A 25431-nucleotide genomic window follows, 5' to 3' on the forward strand; every position below is an offset into this window, starting at 1 on the left:
TAAAGTGTCTTGTTTAGATAAATCTGTCCATCTATACTTTTCTATCATGTTTGAATAACTTTGACATCCATGTATTAATTTTATTGATAATGTACGTTTAAAAAGTTTGCTGCCTTGACATAATTACAATCTTGCTGGCTAATTTGCATGTTATCTAAGCCATTACAAGGCCTTTGTTTGGGCAGTAGTATAAAGCTTGGTACTCATCATTACTCCAGACTTTTTGAATTGAGAAAGCTTCCTGGAGAGGAAGCGAAACGTCTTCAACTACGAAAAACAAATCCAGTTGCTTTGTTTTTTACTTTTTTTGGAATGACCATGACCTGGATGACTGAGAATCTTTACCAGCAACTTGATGGCTAGCTTAATCAAATTGTTCAAAATATATTCTAACAATTTAGGAAAGCAAGGAAAACTACGACGGCATATTAGGGCCATTGTAGAACAATAAAAAAAAAAAAGGGAGAAAAAGATATGTTTTGAAAATGTAAATCATTCGCACTCCAAGTTCCAGGAAATCTAATTTCCTTTGGCCATAACGGCTTAAATCTCAATCTGACCCTTGAAGCAAGAACTTGCTGGTTTTGCTTCTCTAAATTTCTGCGTCCTGATATTCTCCCAAACTGCTGCAACTGAGGGATTAAAAATATGAGACGGTGAAACGGGGCGTCTTTAGTGGAAATGTGCACAACTGCTCACTTTAGCTGAAGCGGTTTACGTAACAGCAGACGGCATCGATCCACATGAGAGCCCAGCATCTCTTCTCGCTGCACTACCTTGAAATATTTTCTGTTTTTCTCTTGGCTGAAGCCGACCTCTAGCTCCTCCGCTTTGACTCCACTGGGCTGTTTAACGTCTAGAGTTTTATAGTTACTGACATGGAATATTATTGTGTTTTATAGTTTTTTTGCTGTTTTAGGAGGTATTGTCCAGAGATTTGTGCGAGGCCAGGACAGTTACGAGATAAAACTGTGGACGTGTGAATTAAATTTTTCTTGTTCATGAAATGTTAGACATTATAACTTCTTCAGTCCAGAAGTCAACAGCAGTTTCCCTGAAGGAACCCAAAGGGAGAAGCCTAAAGGCTAGTGGGGACAATTTCACAACCTTAATTTGTAAAATAAACTAAAAGTTTCTATATCTCTGATAGTGATGGTGGCACAAAGGTAGTGAACACTCGTATTGGTGCCTGGACCTTCACAGCATGTCTTACCTCTCTCTCTCTATTTCAACCTCATTTCCTGTCAGCCTACTTTCAAATTAAGGCTACTTGTGCCACAAAAAACATCTATATTTCTGCAAAGAGCTTTTAAAAACATGACATTCACCTTGTAATGCGAGTATTTTCAAGTGAAGAAAGAAATAAGCAAATAAGAGTCAGTAGGAAAGTACTTTTTTTGGAGAGGTGTTCTTTTTTTTTGTTTCTTCTGGTAAAGACTTTTGTAAAACAAAGGTTAAATACTAAATTTTTTTATGTTTTCAAAAGAAAAAAAAGGCACCGATTGCAGTTTTCTCTGCTCATTCTGATTTCTGATATTTGCTTTCAGAACCAATTCTGATAATGAATGGTTCTGATCTCTCACTCAGACCTGTGATCGCGTAAAAAAAATAATAAAATCCCAGAATTATTTTCCAATATTTCACATTCCGTCACTGGATCTTTAAAACTAGAGCTCTCTTCTACTGGACAGAAGAATTGGCGCAATTAAACTACAACTTAAAAAGGAGTTGTTAGACTGTTTGTTTCAGAAATCTAGTCAGAATTTGGACAAGAAATGTCCGATTTCACAGCTCAGTGCTGGATTTAGTATCCTGTCACTAATAAATCAGTTGCACACCCAGTGCTGTACAACTCGTGTTTATAAACCGGTTTCCTGTGTGTCTGAATGCAGAACATAAGAGAGAAATACAATATTGACTTGCACAGCTTATTAGAGACGTAAAAAAAAAATCCTTTCAAGGGTCTGACCTGGCCATTACAGGTCGAGTTCAAACTAAAGAATCGTCCGTCTCTGGAGACTTAGCTAATCAATCGGTGCATCCCTGGATGTTTATTCTTCATGTTCATGCTTGCAGCAGATCTGACAGCATTATGGGGGATTTTTCCTTTCACACATGAAACTTACTCTTCTTTAGAGGAACAAAAAAAAAAAAAGCATCAACCAGAGACTTTGTCTAATCTTTATATATATTTATATATATATATACATTATTATTATTCACCAGTTACAGTACACATATTTATATACTACAGGAACACAAATAGTACAGGTACTCAACATGTGTTTTACAGTTTTTTTTTCTTTACTTAACCTGCATGTCGAAGTAGAACCAATCATTGGGTTTGTCTTCAAGCCTGGAGGACTAGAAAATGGGGTTTGTCTCTGAACCCCTGTGAGCTGATCCACTCCCCTCCATAGCAAATTATCTACGGGTCCATATCCCAACAGTCCTACCACCACCTCTGCTTCTTTCTACAACTTCACATTCACTTTCCCCATCAGTACACACATCATGGCAACAGAGACGGCACCTTAGACCTGTTTGTATTTCAGGAGAGGTAAAAATGAATGGGAAGCTGCATCTCTCTCTTTAAATATGGCTGAGATTTTATTGCATCCTTCAGCAGAAGACAAACCCACAGAGAGCCTTTTATTTTTTTATGCAACGTCATTATTGCTTACAAAGAAAAAAGAGAAGAAAGCTGGTTGTGTACATAGACACAGCACAGATTCATGACGGGCCCTATAGTTGGACAGCGATAACGAAGGGAGCAGAGATGAACCTCTGCTTGGCGTCACTATGAAGGAAGGGAAACCTCTGAGTCGGAGGAGGTGGAGGATTTACCACGATGAACGATCCAAAACACTTTTATTGCTTAAACAGTGACGATCTCAGGGGGGGATTTTCAACAGAAATGGTTCAAAACTTTTCAGCTAAAGTTTTAATTGATACAAGTCGTGATTTCTACCATTGGTTAAAGATAACATTTCTATTCAGGGAACAGAGAGCATTTCAACGCCTGCTATTACACTACAAGAAAAAGGAAAGCATCACTGCACCTCTGAGCTGTTCTGTGGAGCTGGTTTTATGTCTGCAAAGACAGAACTGCTTAAATCCTCTTTAAGTATATATAATCTTGCGATATTGACATTTTGGCTTTTATGTCAGATTTCTTTCCCAGTTATACTCTTCTTTTTCTCCGGGGCGGGGGAGATCCAGGCACATTCCCAGCTTAGATGAGATGTACGGTCCCTCCAGCAGGTTCTGGGATGTAATACAATACTTGGTCAGGGCTCCTTTTGCATGAATTACTGCATCTCAGATAGAACCGTTTGACCCATCTGGATGATTTGATTGAATTTAATTTGTAAAGTGCCTGAGATGACATCTGTTGTAAATTGGAGCTATATGAATAAACTGATTTAATTTGAAGAATTTGAAATGACAGAAATAAACACGTAAAATACGTCACACTTGTGTAAAAAAAGTTTCACTTTTTTAAATTTTATTACTCAAGGAAATTCCCTTTTTGATTATGTTTTAAAGGTATATAGCCACGTACTATGCTTAATTAATAAATGAATTGTAAATAATGCCAGCCGGGCCGGCATTAAAGTATCAGCTCGGCGTGATTGAAAACCGATCAAATTAATTAAATAAACCGATCTACAGCAACTTTAAGAGCCTCATATCAGAACATTTACTCATGTCAGTCAACTCTGCGGTCACATCAGAACAATCGGCAGGTTTAGTGTCCGCTTCAGTCAACACCGATGTTCAGACTGTATTCCCAGTGACATTCCAGTATTTTCCCTCATGGAGTCATATATTTGTTTCGCTGGATCTTGGACCTTTCTTCATTGTTTCGCTGGGAGATGCTAATAGCCGTTAGCTGCTTCCTTAGTTTAACCCCTGCTGCGCATGCGCAGTACGTACTTCCGTTAAAATCGTGAATGAACACCAAAGGGTTTATTTATTAACAAACTGAACAAAAACAAAGCATAAAACACCAAAATAACACCTAATACGCCTCCAGGACGTGAAATTCTGTCATAAAAACTTTGTATGCAACCAGAGTGAGCTACCGGCGTACACATTTTTAAAAAGTCAAATAACGTGGCTATGCACCTTTAATACCGTTAAATGCACCTGTAAATTATCTCATTAGAATTGGTGCCCTTACACCCATTTCTGAATTTAAATCCCAGTTAAGGCGTTCCTGTTTGGAGTTTGCATGCTCCAAAACAAGGCAATTTGGAACCAACTAAATTTAATCATTTGATCTCCTTAATGGTATTAGATTTCAGTCGAACGTTTTTATTTTAGCAAAAACCCGGATTATTCAAACATTTCCTAGTTTTAAACAATCTTATTTCACACAATTAAAACAAATGGCAGTATAACATAATCCTGCTGGTACCACATGGATAAAATTGGTGAAAATATTTAATCCATGGTTCAACAGTTGGGGCCAGAACTCCACAGCAGGTCCTTGATTTCCCTCTTCTTCTAATGTGTAGCACTGCATTAAGCTCTCATTTGCACATCTGGAGAGAAATCCTGCCAGCTGAACGTTTATTTGAACCGGGGATACGGTCATTTTGACTGAAGTGTCTTGATCCTAATATGTGGGTTAATGACATCTTTATTTATCTCTGGTTTACTGTTTACGTCTCAGCGTGAGAGCAAGATGAAACTGCAGCTAAGCTACTACCGACCTACTATGAGTCCAATAAAAGAAAACAGCATCTCTGCCCGGCGCTGGAAAATTTAGACAGTTTGTGGTTTAAGACTGACTCCCAGCTGCTGAGTCTTGTAGATTAAAACAAATTTACAATACAGTTACTATATGTACACTCCTCCAGCACTCGCGCCACTCTCAGTTAGTACTCAGGATATACACACAAACACATTCATGCGTAAGTGAATAGTTTAAATGACTGTTATCCCCTTTATCTGTATTCTTCAGGCCTTTCGAGACTGAGTTTGTGGCGTTGCTCCCACAGGGGAATTAAATGGCTTCTAGTTTGCGTTCTCGATTCATTTCGTACACCTCCCCAGTATTGATGGCTCTTAACCACAGAAGTAGAAAGAAGAAAAGAAAATCACCTGCATGTCGACCTAATTTTCCACAGTATGGAACAGTCTGCTCCACTAATGCTCTCGACAGCATGTTCGCAGGGTAACACCAGCTAGAGTCAAGCTGGAGCTGATACTGGGGGACCTGGTTCTGTCGACCAGCAAAGCCTCTGTTCACAGAACTCGGATGTGATAAACATTTTGCCGTTTCATTGCATCAGATGAAGGGAAATTAGTATTTCAAATTAGTCTTCAGATAGCTAGTTTGTAAAAGTAAATAAAAGGAGAAATAAAATTACCCTGTTAACCCTTCTCAATCAAAACTGCTAGAAAAAAGTGGAAGGATTTAAACAAAAAAAAAAAAAACAACAACTTCAGAACATACACAAATGTGTTGACTGTTTTAATTCTGTTTTTCAACGTTTGTCAACTTGGTCCCTTCAACCACTTCTAATGACAACGGTTGAAGCAGTTTGAGCTAATGGAAATGCATGAAATGACCTTAATCTCTACTCTTAAATGTAACCAAACAGTGAAGTAGGAAGCAGTGCCACACAGGAAATATATCCCTATTTTTCTAGTTTAATATCCCCCAAATGTGCCAATAAAATATCACTTGTTGTTTGGCAACTTCGGCTCAATAATGGACTTAACTTGCTTCAAAAGATACTGTACTGATTGTATTAGCCACCTATTACTACAGTGGTTCAATAAATTCATGTTATTTCACCAGCAGGGTATAAATTGTTGGACTCTACACTCCTAGCAGCTTAATTTAGGGTCATTTGCCAAGTATTGTTTATTTTTACTGCCATTTTCTCTATGATTTAAAGTGTGTTGGGTGTGTTTGTGTATAATTTTAGAAATACAGATTTTTGACATAAAGCCTAGACAAAAGAACATTAAATTCCATCCCTTCCATTTATCAGTTACTTTATGATATTGCTAGCATTTGTTGATTTTGCTAGCATTAGGCTACTTGATTATATGCCCATCTGAAACTTGTTTTACTAATGGTTGAGACAACCAAGATAACTGCATGAGTAAAATGTTTTTGCAATGAACAATATGTAATAATGAAGATAATTACTGCACTCCAAGAAAAGCAGTTTATCACCATAGTTTCTCACCAGAAAAATGTTAGCTTGCCTTTCTCGCTAGCTTAGAGAAGCATTCATGCTAGCTAGAAGATTTTGTATCCTGGGACTTGTAGCTTACTTGCACATACTTTAGCTTTTATTTTAAACCAGTTGATTTAAATTCAATAAATTTTATTTGAAATGTTTTCAGGATTTTGCTTCAACATCAGATGGAAAAAAAACTGAATCAAGCCGATGCTACTAGGACAGCTAGTTCTGATGGTATGCTAACAATTGTTGCCATTCCAAACAAAATCAACAGTCAGCTGAAATGTTTGTAATAACACATTTAACTCCAAGATATATTGACAGTGTAATAAAAAAAATGGCCATATCTAACATTTAAGGACGTAATAAACAAACAGAAATGAATGTTCTTTATAGTTTATAGTACATCAATGAGCTCTCAGTTCTACAAAATTCAAAGATGTATCTCCAGTGATAATGATCAAAATTTGTTAATTTATGAGATTATTAACTTTTTAACCACAGTTAATTCTCAAGTTCAATGTCACAGTTGACAGTACTTTCCTGTTTTATAACTGGGAAAATAGTCTAATTTTTTTACTATATCTATTTGGTAAATTTAGCAAATGATGAAGTTATCTGGGTATCAGCTCTTGGATTTGTGCAGTCTTATGAAAGACTGACGACCTGATAACAGAATAAGAGGGCTAGATATTAGACAGCAGCAATGGGGGACACCGTTCCAAAATCTGGAACAGATCATAGTTACATCCAATTAAGATTTTTTTCCAGTGGGGCCATGGCAGGCAGCCTCAGTGGATTTCACAGCAGGAGCAATCTTTCACTTTCACAAAGGTATTTTCTATATCTTTGCAATGAGACTGGTAAAACCAAAAGTTTGTTTACTTATATATTTATCTCACACAGGTTCTATTTAAGTGAACCTTTGATTGACATGTGGTACCCCTTGTTAACTGTAACAAACCCTCAAGAAATTCCTATTTTGTGCATAAAATTATGGTAGAGCTGCAACACATTATGTTGGAGAGTCATTCGTTAAGAGGCTTGAAGTTGCACTGTCACAATGCTGAAATTAGCTTCAACAAAAAGAGTATTAAGACTGAGCTAAACAAAAAGCTGCAGGTTGTACTTTTACATATTTCTGAGAAAGAGTGGTTTCAAATTTTCTTTTTAGTTATTAAATTCTTGTCCAATTTCCTTGCACTTTTCTTTTAGATGATATCAATGCATTAATCTTGTAATAAGTTATCCAGGGTGAGGGGGAAAATACGTCTCATACATAAAGATGATTTCCATCTTTCAGATGTATTCTATTAATATTAACTGTAATGTTATCAAGCCTTTTTTTAAAAATACGTCTCCTCAGTGAGTTTTGTGTAAAAGCAAATACATGTAAAACTATGAAAACGAAAAAGAAATGTACACCTACATCAATATCCTTCTGCGTAAAAACCCATTAGCCCAGGCCTACATCCCATCTGGAATACTGGACTACATGAGGCATTTATTCAGGTAAGTGAAATCTAATCTTTTATAATCCGACGGGTAATGCTTTTAAGAGTAGACAAATTGTTGCAGGATAATTGCTGGGTCATTGACTGCATGGGCAGGGGCAGAACAGCGTCTGCCTTCACTGCCACAAACCAGCAGCAAGATTTGTTCCAGCCTCATCTATGAACCTACTCATCCGCTACTAGAGGATTGCTTGGGGGGACAAAAAAGGCAAGATAAGCCATTAGAGCTGGACGTAATGCTTAGTTAGTTAACATCTATCTCACAAAAAGAGGATATGTTTTACTCCATAAAAAATTATGAGAAAGCACTGATGTCACACAATCTGTTTTCCCAGAAAGAATGTTGTATTCTTGGATGAGGGGAAAATGTGTATGATGCAACACAAAATTAAGTTGTGTAGTTTTGGTCCAAGGTCTGTTGGTTACAATGAAGGAAAATAATAAATAAGATGTACAGCTATAAAGAATTTACAGTGCCAGCAGAAAGTATTCACACCACTTCACATTGCCCCCGTTTTTTGGTTTTATATCGTATACTTAAAGCCTATTTTATAAATGTTTCTCAGGAGAAAAAAAAAAAAAAATCAATCAAAAATAGCCCATAAGGAGAAATAAAAAAAAAATTTCAGACATATATATATATATATATATATATATATATATATATATATATATATATATATATATATAGAGAGATAGATAGATAGATAGATAGATAAAGTAAACATAACAGCTAGAAAAACCAATACGGAAATTAATATATGAATAAATATGTAACTAAACCTATTGTTTTACTTGGAACAAATAAAGAAATGCAAATACTTTCTGGAGGCACTGTATATATGTCGTTTTCCGTGGCAGCAGATTAGGAAAGTGTCAACAATGAAAAAGGCATTACCACCGTTATTACATTTAGTTCATTAAAAACATATATATGTGATGTCAAATACACTAAATAATTACATTAAAGAATGTCAAACAAAATGAGAAAATATCAGCTTCCAATCCTGCTAGTGCCGTTGTGAGTGAGAGGGAGCAAATGTTTACAGTGCAACAACTACACAGGAGGGGCAACTTTTGATAGTCTACCTTTCCAGCAATTGTGTATTTCTTTCTTCTTCTTTTTTAAATAACAAAAGTTCCTCTAATATATCTTTCAAAATAAATAACATCTCTCTAAAAGAGCGTGGAACAACCAGGCACATAAATAAACGAATGCAAGATAATATTTTTCATCACTTGAGGGCATTCAGAGCCCAGAACAGAACTACGCTGCTACTCGCTAATAACAGGTGTTTTTAAAATGTACTTGAAATCCCCGTTTCTCTTTCCTGAAGTGATGCAGCTCAAACCTCATGGTCTGCAGTAACTGCTCTGGTCTACTTCATAAACATGTCATACTACAGTGCCTTTTTTTTTTTAAACATTTATATCACATTCAGTCCGTGTATACATCCTACTGTCCAGCGTTTTGAGCTCTGGCTTCATATCGACTAATCAGTGGTCACGACGGAGAGGATGCGGTTTGGGCTTTACTTAAAAGCATCAACAAGCAGCGCTTGTGTTCGGTGGGCCAGCTTACATTGTGAAACGTTTTGACTTAGGACAGAGAGTACCGGTCCTCTAACATTGATTGATTAATCACATGACGACTGCAGGAGCCACGACTACTTACTATCAAAGAAAGATGTGTTGTTGAAGGCAAAGGTGGGTGGGGTGGGGGTCAGGGGGAGAAGTGGTAATGGTTTGGTTTGGCCGAAGCTTCAGATCGTGGCATCGGGCGGCAGGTGAGGCACTGCCACTCCAGGCCTCCAGGGGGAGCAGCACTGCGTTTGGCCAGACGGTATCAGACCTAGCAGCTCTTTGGATCTGTTTGGCCACCTACGGCCCCACCGACGGCTGACGTGGCCCCGCCTGTGGTTTCGCCTCACTGCTCGGCTTAACAGCATGGTCGTTTGGGGCCACTGTGGGTCCGTAAAGCTAGAGATGCCGGGCTCCTGAAACGGGACGCATGACCTGCGTCTCAGAGGGCGTTCTCCTCGATAGCTGTGGGCGGCTGCGAAGAGGTCGGGGCTAAAGGTAAAGCAGGGCTTCCTTGAGCCCTGGATCAGGGAAATGTGGCTCTCCAGCGACGGCCCCAGCAAGCTGAGGCTGGTTCTGTCCGTTAGCGAGTCCGTTCGGTCTTCGTAGGCGAGGTCTGCCGGAGCCGAGCACTGCTGCAGGGGCCAGCCGCCGCGGCTTTTCCCTCCAACGTCTGCGGCGCTGCCTCCCTCGCGCTCTACCCTCATTGCTTCATCTTCCTCCTCTTCTTCCTCCTGTTCCTCTTCCTCCACCTCGGCTGCCTCCTCCTGCTCCGCCTGTTCCTCCGCCACACCCTCCTCCTCATCCTCGGTGCTGGTTGGCGGCGGGGAGCGGGGGTCCCGCAGGAACACCACTATGACGGTTATGTTGTCGCTCGAACCTGCATCTCGGGCGGAGGCCACCAGCTTGTGGGCCACCATGGTGGTGTCTCCGGTGTTCTCCTGGAGATGGTCGCTGACCACCCGCACCGCCTCGTCTGGACTCACGGTATCCCAGAACCCATCGCAGGCCAGTATCAGGTAGTCTTCTGAGCCGTCTAATGGGAAAACGCCGTGGTCTGCGTCCCCGCAAATGTAGGGCTTGTGCTCTGAGTCGCCTGTCAAAACAAATCAGGTAAGAGTATTGCCTCCTCCATGCGGCGCACCTCAGCGTGTTGCATGTGGCAGAACTTTGATTTTACCTATTGCTCTGGATACGGACAGACTCCCGTTGACCCTCCATGTGCCGAACCAAATCACACATCCTCCCAGAGCCTCGATCCTCTGCTTCTCATCCTGCAAACACAAGAGACGCTCGTCACGGGACGCCACATCAATCATGAGAGTGCTCCACCTGCCTCTGTTAGATATATACTTAAAGTAATGATCCACTCAGAATGTTGTTATTTTATTTAGGTTAGACAGGGCTTCTGTTATTGAACTGAAAAAAAAACAAAGTGCAATTTCAAAATGGATGTATAGATGCCAAGAAAGCAATGATGATGGGCGCTTTGCTTGATATTCCCTCTTTAAGGCATCCAAAAAAAAAAAGTAGGGGTAATAAAGTAACTAGATATCTGCATGTTTTGTGGAAGTGATTTATACTTTAAAGGGGTCAAGTGATGTACTATGAATAAAAAGACACACAAACATTCATCGTCACATAAAATAAGCATTAAGCACTCGTCCTGATAGTGTTTACTTTTTGAGCTTTAACATTTTATTTTGTAAAACGCTCAAATGTTTAATGGTTTTGTAGCCCTATGAAAATTACTGTTTACTAAATGCACTGCAAAAAGAGAACTAAAAATAAGTAAAATTTTCTTGAAAATAATGTATTTGTCCTTGATTTGAGCAGGTAAATACGATTCTTTGCCAATGGAATGAGTATTTCTACCCCTAAAATAAGATAATTAGATATGCTGCACTTGAAATAAGGTGATGGAGATGAATTGTTCCTATTTTAGGTGCAAAAATCTTATTCCATTGGCAAATAGTCCTATTTACCTGCTCAAATCAAGGAAAAATACTTAAAATTCAAGAAAAATGTTCTTATTTTTAGCTCTATTTTTGCAGTGTGGGTTTAGACCTGTGTGAGCTTTACCTGAGGACGTAAAACAAGGTGACGGGGTTGTCCGGTAGGGAAATGTCGGTGGCTTTGTTAGCCTCAACACCTTCCTGTTAGTGTGTCTCTTGACAGTGACGAAGGTTTCTAACTACACGGACAGTTGCATGGCGGACGAGCAAGCGCTCCTCCTGGCGGAGGTTTATAAATATAGAGTCTACTCTCTATGATTGGGCCACTGTGATCAACAAGCTGTCAACAATTCCTGGACAGAAATCGCCGTCACTTTTAGAAGAAAGGAAGAGGCTTTAAAATGTCGGCAACAGCTGCTTTTTTCTGCTTTTGTCTGTAGGGTGTGTTGTAGTACGCTTGGCGTAGGAGCACCATGCATTGGAGGAAAAGCCCCTTGGAGCATAAAAATACTGCAGACGTTTTGTCTAAACGACTCATATACGAGCAGAATGTCAAGCATAAACCAGCCTTGAGTTAGCTTATTTTCACCAAATGTAGCCTAAACCAGATGTATGTTACCACACCAGATACCACAAACGTAATGGCACACACAGAGTCGTGCATAGTGTAAAAAGATAAAGATATAGAATAAGATAGTCTAGATTCTTCTTTCAGCCGGCTCTAATTGTGCTTACTTTTTAAGTTAATCATTAAAGTTATATACTGAAGTTTTATTACTTGGTATCCCATCTCCCCACCTCTCGCCCACTGACAGCTGGAGATCGGCACCAGCACCCCAATAGGGATAAGCGTGCTGGAAAATGGATGGGTGGATGGATGGATGGATGGATAGATGGATGGATGGATGGATGGATGGATGGATGGATGGGTGGATGAATGGATGGATGGGTGGATGGATGGATGAGTGGATGGGTGGATGAGTGGATGGATGGATAGATGGATGGATGAGTGGATGGATGGGTGGATGGATGATGGATAGATGGATGAGTGGATGGATGGATGGATAGATGGATGAGTGGATGGATGGATGGATAGATGGATGAGTGGATGGATGGATAGATGGATAGATGGATGACTGGATGGATGGATAGATGGATGAGTAGATGGATGGATGGATGGATGGATGGATAGATGGATGAGTAGATGGATGGATGGATGGATGGATGGATGGATGGATGGGTGGATGGTATCCCAGTTTTGTTTTTAGCTGAAACTTACATGTTGGTATGGCTGAAAAATACAGCCAATCGAAAGTTTGCTCTCGATAAAATATAATATAATATAAATCTTACGTTAATAGACATTTCAGCTCAGCCCTTGTCTGCTAACGGTGACGTCACGGAGAATGTGGAATGGGTCTAACGTTAACCTTCACAGATGTGTTATTTGTTTATTCTTTTAAGAAAGAGCTCTGTGTATCACCTCTCTGTCTGGTTTATGGGCTTTCATCAGCTCCACCACCTGGCCCCTCCGCACCAGAATGACTTGGGAGTCCCCCAGCCAGGCCACATATAACGTCCGACCTCGCAGGAACGTCACCACGCCTGTTGTTCCACAGCGCAGGTGCTGCCACGAACACACAAAGACACAACCACAAGTTAACCATCTCTAACAAATACATCTAGATACCGAGGAAAAGCTACAGTCCAAAACTGATTATAGTGGTTTAAAGGCATACTATGCAACATTTTTCAGTTAATTAATGTGTTCCATACCGTTTTGGATGATTAAATGAGTCATTTCAGGTCGAACAAAGGTTTTCTCGGCCGCACTGGTGGTCTGTGGGGGAAACACCGCACTTGCAATTGCAAGAGCTCTCGGCCCGCACACACAGAAGTCTGGCTTTACGGCGAGAACTCCATGTGTTTTTGCCCTGCCATTCACTATATGCACGCGCGAAAGCAACAACAAAGAACCGCGTGTTAACGTCAAATAAACATGCAAGCATGTCGAGTTTTATTATTATTATTATTTATTTATTTATTTATTTATTTTTATGTTGGCGAGGCGGTAGCATCTCGCCAACATAAAAAAAAAAAAAAAAAAAATAATAATAATAATAATAATAATAACTAGAAAAGGCTGTTCCTGCGAAACAGCAGTGAGAATGCTAATCTGCAGAATGATTGAGCAGAAGATGCAGAAAACATTGAAATCAGATTTGAAGAATTTGAAAAAGTTTGAAGAATTGAAACAAATAGAAGAATTTGAAGAATTTTGAAGTTTGAAAAATTTGAAGAAATTTGAAGAATTTGAAAAATTTGAAGAATTTGAAAAATTTGAAGAATTTGAAAAATTTGAAGAAATTTGGAGAATTTGAAAAAGTTTGAAGGAATTTGAAAAATTTGAAGAAATTTGAAATATTTAAAAATTTTCAAAAAATTTGAAGGAATTTGAAAAATTTGAAGAATTTGACAAACTTGAAGAATTTAAAAAATTTAGAAGAAATTTAGAGAATTTGAACAAATTTGAAGGAATTTGAAAAATTGGAAAAATTTAAAAAAAATTGAAGAATTTGAAGATTAAGAACAACTAAAAAAATTCTGAAGAAATTTAGCAAGGCGCCTGCCTCGTGGTACCGTCAAAAATACTAACGGGGAGTAACACTGCGAATTTCAGCTTCCTACGGTCTTCACAGCACCCACAGTGCCCTTCGAAAGGTGCCATGTTAAGTCAATAGACCTCCTAGAAGCCTCTGGCTAAAAGGGTTGTCATGGAGACTCCCTCACAGCTGTAGCCCTCTATTTGTCTGTAAAGGCAGAACAACCCCGGCTAAGCAGAAGTTGGTAGGACCTTTCTAAAGCTACTTCTGGTTAGCAACATGCTAACCGTTAGCCGCTAGCATGGTTGTGTTCAGTATCACCGGGTGATTGTACTCTGTCAGTTTGGTCCAAATCCTCTACTGGGAAGTGCATCAAAAAGGGGTGCCAATTCTTAATGTCACCAAACGTGACCAAAGTTCATGGGTCAGATTGGCCTCCTTTAGCAAAGCAGCCTCACCACATCTGGGCCAAGAACTCAACATTTGACCAAAATGGTCAGTAGCGCCATTTCCCACATGTGGGGGATGCTGTATTGGCCAATTGGGTCGTGTCTGGGCATCATGCCAGGTCCTGTTGGAAGCAAAGGCCCAATAGGAAAGCATGTGACATCCAAAATGGGACAGAAAACTGACACATGGCTGAAAGTCACTTGAAAATTTTAAAATGTTAAGAGGAAGTGACTGTGCGAATTTCAGGCTCCTACATTAATCACAGCCACTGCAGTGGATGTTGAAAGTTGCTATTCTATCCGAATGGAGCGTGTCCCTCTGGCCCTCAGAGTTCCGTCGTCATGGAAACTCACTGACACAGCTGCAGCGGCCAGTCTCCCGAAGTGCAGAGACTTTGTCAGACTCTGCCTCATTGAAATAGAATGGAGAACTTTGCCTCAAACAACGCTCCATGTCTCCTGTTCTGTAAATGGTAGAGACATAATTTTTTCAGCGTTTAGTTCGTAACGGATAGGAGAACAAGAAAAACTATCGGTTTTTGCTAGAAATATTTTAATTTAGGCGTAAAAAATTATGATATAAAGAGGATTTTTATGAAATTTGAGAAATCCTCTACAAACGGTCCCGAACAAATCGCTGTAGCTGAAAAAGTATAAGAGATATCAAAATAATTCTTTCACTCTGAGTATCAGCAGGCTTTTGAGGACTATGGAGTTCATTTTTAGGTTTGTACAAAAATCGGTGTAGGCACAGCGACGATGTAAAAAGTGGATGATGTGGAAGAATGAAGCTCCAAAGCGTTTTAAGGATTTTGCACATTCGCTACTCCCGAACAAATTGTTCCTGTGGCAAAGCCGTAACAGCCATCAACAAAATTCCTTTTTTATGAGTGCCAGAAGGGTCGGGACATGAATGTGTGAAAGTCTCATGCCTGTACATGAAACGGTTTAGGAGTAGCGACGATGTAGAAAAGTGCCTCATTTGGGGAGATTGAAGTCTGATCCTGTTTTAGCATTTTCCCAAAACGCTACTCCCGAACAAATTGTTCCTGCGGCAAAACCGTAACATTTATCAACAAAATTTCTCTTTTGTGAGCGCCAGAAGGGTCGGGACATGAATGTGTGAAAGTCTCATGCCTCTACATGAATTGGTTTAGGAGTAGCGACGATGCGAAAACATGTGATGTTTTGGATTTCCAGGTGTCATTTTTGAAAACCGCTCCATAGGAAATGAATGGGGAAGGTTTCGGGTTAGTGTCGCTCTGAGGTGATTTGCGAAAAATCTATAAATCCCACACCAATGATGATTACATTTTCCGAATCCAGACAAAGATTCCTACGTTTTGATGTATAATTTATGTGGATAGGGTGAAATTTGAGCGAGTGAGAAGAAGTTGTTCGGAGAAGAAGAATTTGTTGAATTTCTAGAGTGCGCACTCTACCAACTGCCACTTGACAACCATAGCAACGCATGTTATTTGCTGAATTTCTTGAAAAGCCAAAATTATTTTAAAGACGTACTATACGAAAATGGTGAAAGATATGAAAAAGCTGAAACATACCATAATAGCCAAAAGATATCACTACGTTTTAAAAGTTGAATGGCGTTTATAGGTGAAAGTAGGCTGAAGCAGTAAGATGACAAAAAGTTGAAATATTTGAAGAATTTGAAGGATTCTCCATTCATTTTCAATGAGAGCAAAAAACGCACAAAAAGTTAAATATTTTAAATATTATAAAAGTTATAATTACAAAAAGACATAGCAGTAATGTCGTGAACGAGCTGAACGTTTTGATACAAAAATTGTTTAAATCGGTTGAAGTATGCAGGAGTAGTTAGATGCCGAAAAACGTACGGAATAATAATCAAGACCTGAAGGAACTTAATAAGTGAGAATGCTGTATAGCATTCTCACTTGATAATAATAAAACTGGCGAGGCGGCGGCCGCAGCGTGTAATGCTTCCAGCGCTGCGGGAAACCCTGATGTTCATACCTTCAGTGTTAGTCATTGTTAGTACTGCCATTTTTTCCACTTTTCGTTGCGTTCGCCTGTCTGCTAAGCTCAAAACAACTGCGCCTAGCTTGATGTAGAAACTAGAACAGCTGAGCATCTTTACGACAGTGCACTTTTACTTTCGCCCTCTGGGGGGAGCCTCGCTGGAAAATCAACCCCGGTTGCATAGTATACCTTTAAGATCAGACGACAAGAGCTGCTGCTGTAAAAAAAAAGAAAGTAATAGAACAGGACAAGAGTAAATCACGATGAAAGGTTTGTGTTTGCTGAGGACAGGGTTACCTCTCGTGAGGCCTTCTTCACAAAGCGCTCATCAGTCATCTTGAAGGCTCTACACAGCGCCTCACTGGGGTCCTGGCTGAAGGATTCCTGGTGGAATAAATTGACGTGGAGGTGGTTGGCGGCATAAATGGCGGCGTCCACTCCGCCATGGCCGTCAAACACAGCGAAGAAAGCCTGTTCCTCTTGATCCTAGGAGACAAAAACCAGAGAGAAAAAAAAAAAAAAACACATGACTTGCTGCGTTGACATTCATTGAAAAAGGTTCTCACTGTGGGAAAAGCAGCAGCCAAAGAAAGCCACCATGCTCGCCTCCAGTTTTAGACCATGTACAATAGTGGCAGTCTAACAAACATAAATACAGTTAGACCTCCAGACACAGCTCTTGAAATAGCTCTATTCTAAAGACTCCTGAGGGTAAGGCTACCGTACAGTGTGGGAGTTGCAATATATAAATGCTATATGGGCAAAGCCTTCCTAAAATACTATTTAGATCCAAATACAGGAAAGCATAATTTACTTATATTTTAAACACTTGCATTTAATGTTATGGTACAGTCTGTCTCCCATTGTGCAAACAAATACGTGTATATTTATTTGGGAAATCAATGTTATTGCAAATAGTACGGGTTGGGTAAGTATAAAGGTAGAGTGAATGACAAAAGTATTATCTATTTTTTCCACTTTTAATGTGACTTAACCTTTTCTAATCGAAATGCGAAAGAAACAAATCTGTTTGTGGGGAAAACGAAGATGGAAAAACGCTGCAATAACTTGGCTGCATAAGTGTGCACACTTTAGCTTTGGATGAGATAATTATCCTTCACTGAAAAAACGGATCTAAAAATAAGTTAAATGTTCTTAAAGTTAATGTTTTAATCCTTGATTTGAGCAATGGAACGAGTATTTTGACCCCTAAAATAAGACAATTAGACATCCTGCACTTGAAATAAGATTATGGAGATGAGTTGTTCCCATTTTAAGTGCAAAAATCTTATTCCATTGGCAAATCATCTTATTTACCTGCTCAAATCAAGGACAAATACACTCATTTTAAAGAATATTTTACTTATTTCTAGTTCCGTTTTGGCAGTGTTTGACCAACATTCAGCGTTTGGACAAAAACCCGATGTTTTACCTGAATGTTGAAGAGGGTGTTGAAGTCGGGGATGATGACATGTTTGTCCTCCATCTTGCGCCTCATGTTCTTGATGGCGTGGATGGACGTTTCGTAGTATGGCTGTGGGCGGCGGCGGTAAGGCAGCTCCTTCTGCCAGAGGCAGCACGTCTCAAACAGAGTGTTAAACACCAGCCGGGCCATCTTCACCGACTCCATCTCTGCAACAAAGACGGTGCAAAATAATTCACAGAGATTTGGTTAATTGAAACGGGCCGCACTAACACTCTTTTACATATTCAAAGATCGTGTACACGTGGGCAAAATCCTGTTGATTACTTACATAAGCACTCATGTCTTAACGTCAGAATAAACTGTTAATAAATGCATCATATACACTAACTGAGCATGTTAGGCTAATGTGGGTTGTCCACTATATTGTAGGCAAAATAAAAATATACCAGCTATAAATATATGAAACAAAATTATATTGTATTTAACGATACAGTGGTGCAGGAGCAAGGGAATTTGCAAGACAGCTCAGAAACAGGATTGTTTTTCTGTTTCTGTTAACACGTCTGCGTGACGCTTTTATTGAAATATTCGTGCACCTGATACTAATAGACGTTAAAAATGGTGTAATTTCCCTGCCATGCCACTAGTAGGCGGTATATTCTTTTGAAACTCAACCACTGTGCATGCATAAAACATGCCCTGCTTAAAAAAGTGTCGCCACTAACTAACTGCGTGTTGCATTTGCCCTCGGAGGTCAGGACTAACAATTACCTCATCGCCGCCTTTTTTGCGTTACAGTTTCCCGCTTGTTGGACAGTAGGAAAAAACATGGACACTCGCACAAAAGCCATCGTTAGACGTACAAAAACAGCCAACTTGAGCCTCAGAATGCATTTTAAACTCATATTCGATTGCAAAATCTTTTAAGCCATGCTAAACTTTTCAAGTGCACGTGAAATATTCAACTGTAGGCGGCGATCCTTCGTTGCTGGTTTAGCTACTATGGCTACTGTTGTCAAAACAATGACAATGACGCTGTTCTAGAAGGTATTTTGTGCAAATAAAACAAGCCGAAACATCCTGTCTGATGAACACTGAAAGATAGCACCTGTATGACTGACTAATTGTTACATTAATAATAGAGAGCTGCTACAAACAGTGAAAGTATGAGGTTTTACTGAATGTTGTTGTGAGTGGCAGCCATCATGAATGCCAAAGTCGGGTACCATCCTGTTGCACCAACTTTCCGATTCGTAATACCGACTTTAGGGGCCGTTCCAGTTAAAATTTCCAACTTGTGGTGTAGATGAATAGCAGATACGCAACAAAAAACGAGGTGTAAACTGGGCCTGAATGGTGACATAAAGCAGTTTTTTTTTTCTTGGTGCTTTTATTTTGGCATTTCCTCCATACAACATACATTTTATTTTGATGCATTTCCTGTATAGCAGGAATAGGCGATACAGACTTTGAATTTTATCACGATATATTGTGGTATTATTGTGATAATGATAAAAGTGATCATAAAAGACTATTTACAGCTTCTTCCAGTGTCACTGATAGCTGTGACTGCATGTCACTTTAATTATAGCCCCATATATGTTTAATAATATAACATAACATATCAAAACAAAATTCAAAATAGACTTCATCGGGACATTAGCTACAAACGGTAGTGTGATTTTTAATCACTAAACCCCACACAGTAACTACAATTAATTAGATTTTGGTATTTATTGATATTTATTAATGCTCTCAAGGAACAAAAAGTGCAAAAAATAAAAAAAGTAAAAATGACAATGGTAGTTTTGGGGGTTTTCAGACACCACTGATTGGAATTTATCATTGTCATGATAAAGTCAAAATCTTATCATGATAAGACATTTTTCATAACGATAAAACGATGCAATAAATCCCCACCCCTACTGTGTAGCACGTGTACTCTCATCTAACGCTATCTGAGATGACAACGTACATAAAATGGTAAATGGACTGAAGTTATATAGAGCAACTTCTTACATTTCAATGTTACTCAAGTGATGTGATATGCTAATTAATATCTGTGTTTATGTTCATTGTGGCGTTAATCTTATGCTAAAAATAGCCTCCTTCCTGATGGTGTCCACTCTGTGATGCTATAAATAGCACTGGATCATGCGTGAATAATACATGCTTCTGCAATTATTCTGCCTTTTTGTTCGACAAACTATATAACATACAGAATGTTTTGGGTAAATACCAATGCTTGATGCAACATTTGAGGTAATATTTGTAATTTAGTGCTGCCTTTTGTCGCATTTGGAGAAGCCTGACATTTTTTTTTTGGAAAGGGTAAAAAAATGTCGTTTGTGTTCAAAATGTTCAAGAAGGTCGAGAATAAATAAAGATATTTAGATACATCAGCACACTTCATCACTGTCCAGCTGGAGTTTGTTAGAGAATATTTTCATCATTCTCTGCAAGCTAAAAGTAACAACTATTATCTTAAAATGTATAAATGTAATATTTTTTCTTCCATTTTTGATAAATATGTATAAAAGCAATAAATCCCTCTTATACTGCAGTAATATCATTTCACTGCAACGTTTAGCTTTAGCACTTTTATTCTGTTGAGGAATTAGCTCCTTGTTAAAGAATAAATCTATGTTTATGAAAACACAGATGATGCGATTATTGGCAACTACAAACAAACAATCCCTGTGATCTAAATATAACTGCAGCATTTTTAAGATTATTGGGCAGATCTAGGTTGTTACTTTTAACCACTCTTCAAAATGGAAAAGACAAGAGAATATGGCCAATAAAGCAAGACAAGATATGTGTGATGAAATGGCTACTACAACGAGGCTGGATGAGAATCCAAATTTATCTCTAGAAGCAAAAAAAGAAATGGCTATCAACAGCTTGCGGTCACCATCTCTCCAAAACAACTATTTAGTTTTAGGCGTTTGTACCGATCTTTACCAGGGATGCCAATAATTGTGTAGATGACTGTGTTACGAACAGATGTGATCTCTCTAAACAGACAAATTGAGACTCTGTGCACAATAATTGACTAGTTGGAAGAAGGCGGGTGTATTCCAAGCATACCAATGAGGACATGTTTAGTGTTCTGACCCATTTTGCTTGTTCTTAGAGTTGCCAAAAGACATTTTGTAACTTTTCCCCTTGCTTTCAGGAAATGGTTGCGACAGAAATGCGAGATCCATTGAATTTAGGTCTGGAGTCTGACTGAACCTTTCTTACACAAAAATATTATTTGATTAAAACATTTAAGCCTTGGCTGCATGTTTAGGGTAGCTGTCCCGCTTAAAGGCGAACCTCCGCCAAGTCTCGAGCCTTCTGCAGTCTCTAAGTGGTTTAATTTCAGGACAGGGCTGTATTTATCTTCCCATGAACTGTGGCCACCTTTCCTTTTTTCCTTCAGTATAATGTTGCCATCACCATCTTTCCTGATGATAGTATGTCGAGGTTGATGTACAGTGTTCATTTCCACTCATGTTTTTTTAACAGAGTAAAGGAGGCTGAATATAAATAAACACATCAGCATACCACGTGTCATTTTCTCGCCATATTACAATAACACATTACTTTCTGTGGGTCTGTTGTATAAAATCTTGAGCAAACGTTGACAAAATAAGATCTGACATAGTCCAGAAAAAGATGAAGAACACAAACTCCCTTTGCGTTCATTGTAAAGTTGCCATCAAACAGTGAGTCTGCAGTTGATGAATGCAATTTCACATTAAATTCAAAACAGGGAAACTAGCTACAAAAAAAAAAAAAACGCCATCAGAGGTTTTTTAAAAAAAAAAAAAAATCCAGTTTTTAACCAATCCAAATCTCAATTTTATCCACTTATATAGTTCTGCTGTCTGCTGATCATAACATCAGAAGGATAATATGAAAATCTGGCCCAATGGATACAGAATATGAATAACTGAGGGATGCTTGAAGACTTTTGTGCAGCCCTGTTACATTTTGTCCCAAGCTTCCAGCTGTGAGTCTGAGTTTCCTTCCTGCCCTCTAGCGGTCAAATCCCACTTAATGCACTTTGTGATGGAGAAGTGGGACACAGCCCTGGTGGTTTTACGCCTGTGTATGTGTGGGATGAAGTGAGAGGGAGACCTAATTTGTTTGAGAGAGCAGTCTCGTGGGCTCCCCGGGGGACTCACGTGGTAATGGGTCAGCTCCATCTTCCACAGTCTTGTTGAGGTTGTGGATGGAGAGGTCGGACTGAAGGAGGCTGTCTGCTGTGGCTCTGGCCAGGGCGGCAGCCAGGGAGCAGGGGCAGTTGCTGCGGTGAGGAGAGAAAACACAGTTATGAGTGGGTTAAGCACAGAAATCATCTTACACTAATCCTCTGTGGAGGGCTGCAGGGTCATTTAGCTTTTATCCAGTTGATTTGACAGACGGGAGAATGAAAATATTACAAATATTTGATTAAAAAAATGATTCTTGACAGATTTTATATTATTAGCACTTCAGACATCAGCACACACGTCTTCAAGCATTGCATCAAAACATCTGGCTTGATGCTGAAGGCTTGTTCTCAAAGTTAGTCTGAGAGCGGGCCATTTCAAGGACTGAAGTGAAAGAACATGACTCACTTCCACAACTAGGCCATCTCCAGATGCAGGTAACAATGGTAATCTAAAGTGTGGATTCTCTCCAAGATGCACCTCAATTTAGCTCAACTACCTCTAAAATCAGTAAGAGAGGTCCAAAGCTTTCTTTAATGGACAGTCATGAGGTCTGTGCAAAGTAATACCATAATCGGTAGTACATCATGTCTATAAATCCTGCCTTCTTGATGTTGGTACAAATATAAGCAAATTTATGTCAATCCTGAATGTATGGTAATCCATCCAATAAAGTTCAGTAATTTACAATCCAACCGCCACATATTGGCTGATACTGACAAAAGATACAGTCCAGTGTTGATTTACACATTACATACTGTGACTAATTTAGAAACAAATCTATTTTTTGTGCCAAATCCCCTTGTCCACAGAAATGCACACAGTATGACTACCATCTAGAGCGCCTATCTATGCAAGGAGATGAAACTGAAATGGAAGCAGCCTCAATGTATGAATACTTTCATTTTAACAATTACGGAGATGCTACAGTAACAGTAACAGTAGTTAACATATTAAAATGGTAAACTGTGGTTTTATTGAGCTGTTTGGTGGCACTTCTCTTAATCTTAAACACTGACAAGGATACAGCTCTGCTCATAAACAATTAATGACCGCTGATAGCTGGCACAGCTTGCTGCTGGATGTCATTGGTTTTTAAATAATTTTACCAACATTTGAACTCCAATAATTTTTTTAAATTGAAAAAAAAAAAAAAAAACATAAAATTATACCATAGGCAGCATCAACTGGCAACAGTTATCAAGTTACCAAGATTTCAAAAATGTATGGTTTCTGACCCACCCTCTTCTGCCATATCAATTCCTATGATCTAAAATGCTGTCGGGGGTACCTGGATTTAACCCCCCCCTCCCCCCCCCCAACAACGTGGAATACAGAATAACAGAGCACTACCCCACCTCCACCTATTGCTGCACACTGTTGATCAGCTGGCTTAAAGAACGCTCCTACATCTTTAGGTAGCTTACAATAAAGACCAATGAATTCCTCCATCAATAATCTAAACCCAATTGTCATTGCAGTCTTGTAGTACTTATCTTCAGCATGTATTGGATGAGAGGCAGAGTACACCATGAACCAATCACCAAGACAAATCAGTTGTTTGAAAATGTTTCCGTTACAAAAACTTGACAGGCATAGAGCGGAAACAAAAGGAGCTCTGGCACCAGATGTTTCAAAGCAAAGAGCAGCATATTTGGTAAGTATCTCACTGCATTCTGTCGGTAGATTAACACAGTCTCTGAGTGTCGCCCACAGTAATGAACATTGAGACAAGTGCAGCTTATGATTTGCAATCAGGAGCAATATCGCCCTTAACCGTAAATCTGCTGCTACGTATTCTTAATCAGCACACCCTCTTCAGTTCATACTGGCTGATATTAATAGAAAATTTAGCAGTAGGCCAGCAGATTTCTGCATTTAATTTCCCCGTGATAAATGAACCAGGGTTGACTGAGCACAACACTGCACAATTAAGTACTCTGAATCCCGTGTTATAGGCCCTCTGTGGCTCATGTGTCAAGTGACATGAGTGTAATCAATAAAAACACACACAGCAGGAAGCTTCAACATCTTTAATGAATTCAGGCTCGCATGCGTCTGCCAACAGAGACAGCTAAATGAGATAATGTTTGTGTATGACATAGGAAATGTTGATCTATAAAGACATTCATGCATGCTTTTAAATTATAGGGGAAAGATTTTGGTTACATTACACAATACGTGCTAACATGTAGCCCGACATGTTGGGCTATAAAAGCTCATATTCAGCTGAAGTAAAAATTGGGCCTAAACAAATATTATTTAGTTTTTCTACCAAAAATGGATTGGGTGGCGTAGATGATTATTTACAATTTATTTGAAGCATACAACCATCAAAGTGACTGTTGTTTGAGGCATAAGATATACATTTTCATGTATGATTCAGACTCAAGCTAACAGCTATTTGAAGTCAAGCTAAAAACTGCTTAAAGTAAAAACATGGTTCACAAAGACAACCGATCAATGATTCAAAGTAAAAAAACAGCAACTCAATCATGCTAACAGCAACACAAAGTGACGCAACTTCAAGCTAACAGCGACTCAAACTTCAGCTAACAGCATATCAAAGTCCAGCTAACAGCTACTCAGAGTCAGACTAACAACTAAAGTCAAGTGGACAGTTACACAAAGTCAAGTTACTGGTTAATGGCCACTGAAACGTAAGCTAACAGCTACACAAAGTTAACCTAACAATGGCTTAAACTTCAGCTAGCAGCCATTCAAGATCAAGCTAACGGCAATTCAAGCATTAGCTTGCAACTATTCAAAGTCCACTTAACAGCTACTGAGTTAAATTATCAATAACTAAAGTCAAGCAAACACCACTAAAATCAAGCTAACAGCTCCAAAGTCAAGCTAACGGCAACTAAAACCTTAGCAAACAGCTATGCAATGTCCAGTTAACGCTAATCAAAGTTAAGCTAATGGATAGTCAAAGTAAATAGCTACTATACAAAACAACAGTAAGTCACAAAAGTAGAAGTTTGTATTAGTTGTTTATGCATGCAGCCTGTTCATGTTTTCACTCCAGTTACTACGTTGGCGTGTTACATAAATAACTGTTTCAAGCATAATAACCAATTCATAAAAAAAATGTGTTGCCTCTTTGTTGTTTAACCCTGCAACCTATTTGACAAATATATGTTATTCTCTCTTTCCATCCAGTTTTACACAAAGTACAAACATGTCAGAACAATACGTGTTTGCTCACGTGCAGCTCAGATGTTGATGAAATTCCAGTGAATAATCTCTTAGGTTTTTCTTTCGTCAGTACATTGGAATTTGTTTATTATAGCTCAAGCTGAGTTGGGTTTAACTGTGCACGGTGTTGGGTAAGTGCACATGTTTTCTCGTGCCACAACACAACATAAACTCTCTCCAACTGTGCCTTTATAAAATGAAATGAGGAATGCTAAGACATTTATTATTTTTGCTTCATTTTCATTTACTTCTACCTCTTTACCTCCACCACAAATTGTAACTCGTTAGTC

General features: G+C 39.0%; 1 protein-coding gene across 1 annotated transcript in view; it reads right to left on the reverse strand.

Moving 5' to 3' along the window:
• Positions 1-8499: 8499 nt before the first annotated feature.
• ppm1e (protein phosphatase, Mg2+/Mn2+ dependent, 1E) overlaps positions 8500-25431 on the reverse strand; it is a 61417-nt gene continuing 44485 nt past the window's right edge. The window contains exons 3-8 of the mRNA XM_012881455.3: positions 21914-22035; positions 17745-17944; positions 16610-16798; positions 12743-12886; positions 10485-10578; positions 8500-10400 (exon numbers count right to left, since the gene is read on the reverse strand). Of these exons, the coding sequence (XP_012736909.2) occupies positions 9487-10400; positions 10485-10578; positions 12743-12886; positions 16610-16798; positions 17745-17944; positions 21914-22035 (1663 nt within the window). The 3' untranslated portion in view covers positions 8500-9486. The remainder of the gene's footprint in view (positions 10401-10484; positions 10579-12742; positions 12887-16609; positions 16799-17744; positions 17945-21913; positions 22036-25431) is intronic.

This window comes from Fundulus heteroclitus, chromosome 11 (assembly GCF_011125445.2).
Source record: "Fundulus heteroclitus isolate FHET01 chromosome 11, MU-UCD_Fhet_4.1, whole genome shotgun sequence".
NCBI lineage: Eukaryota > Metazoa > Chordata > Actinopteri > Cyprinodontiformes > Fundulidae > Fundulus > Fundulus heteroclitus.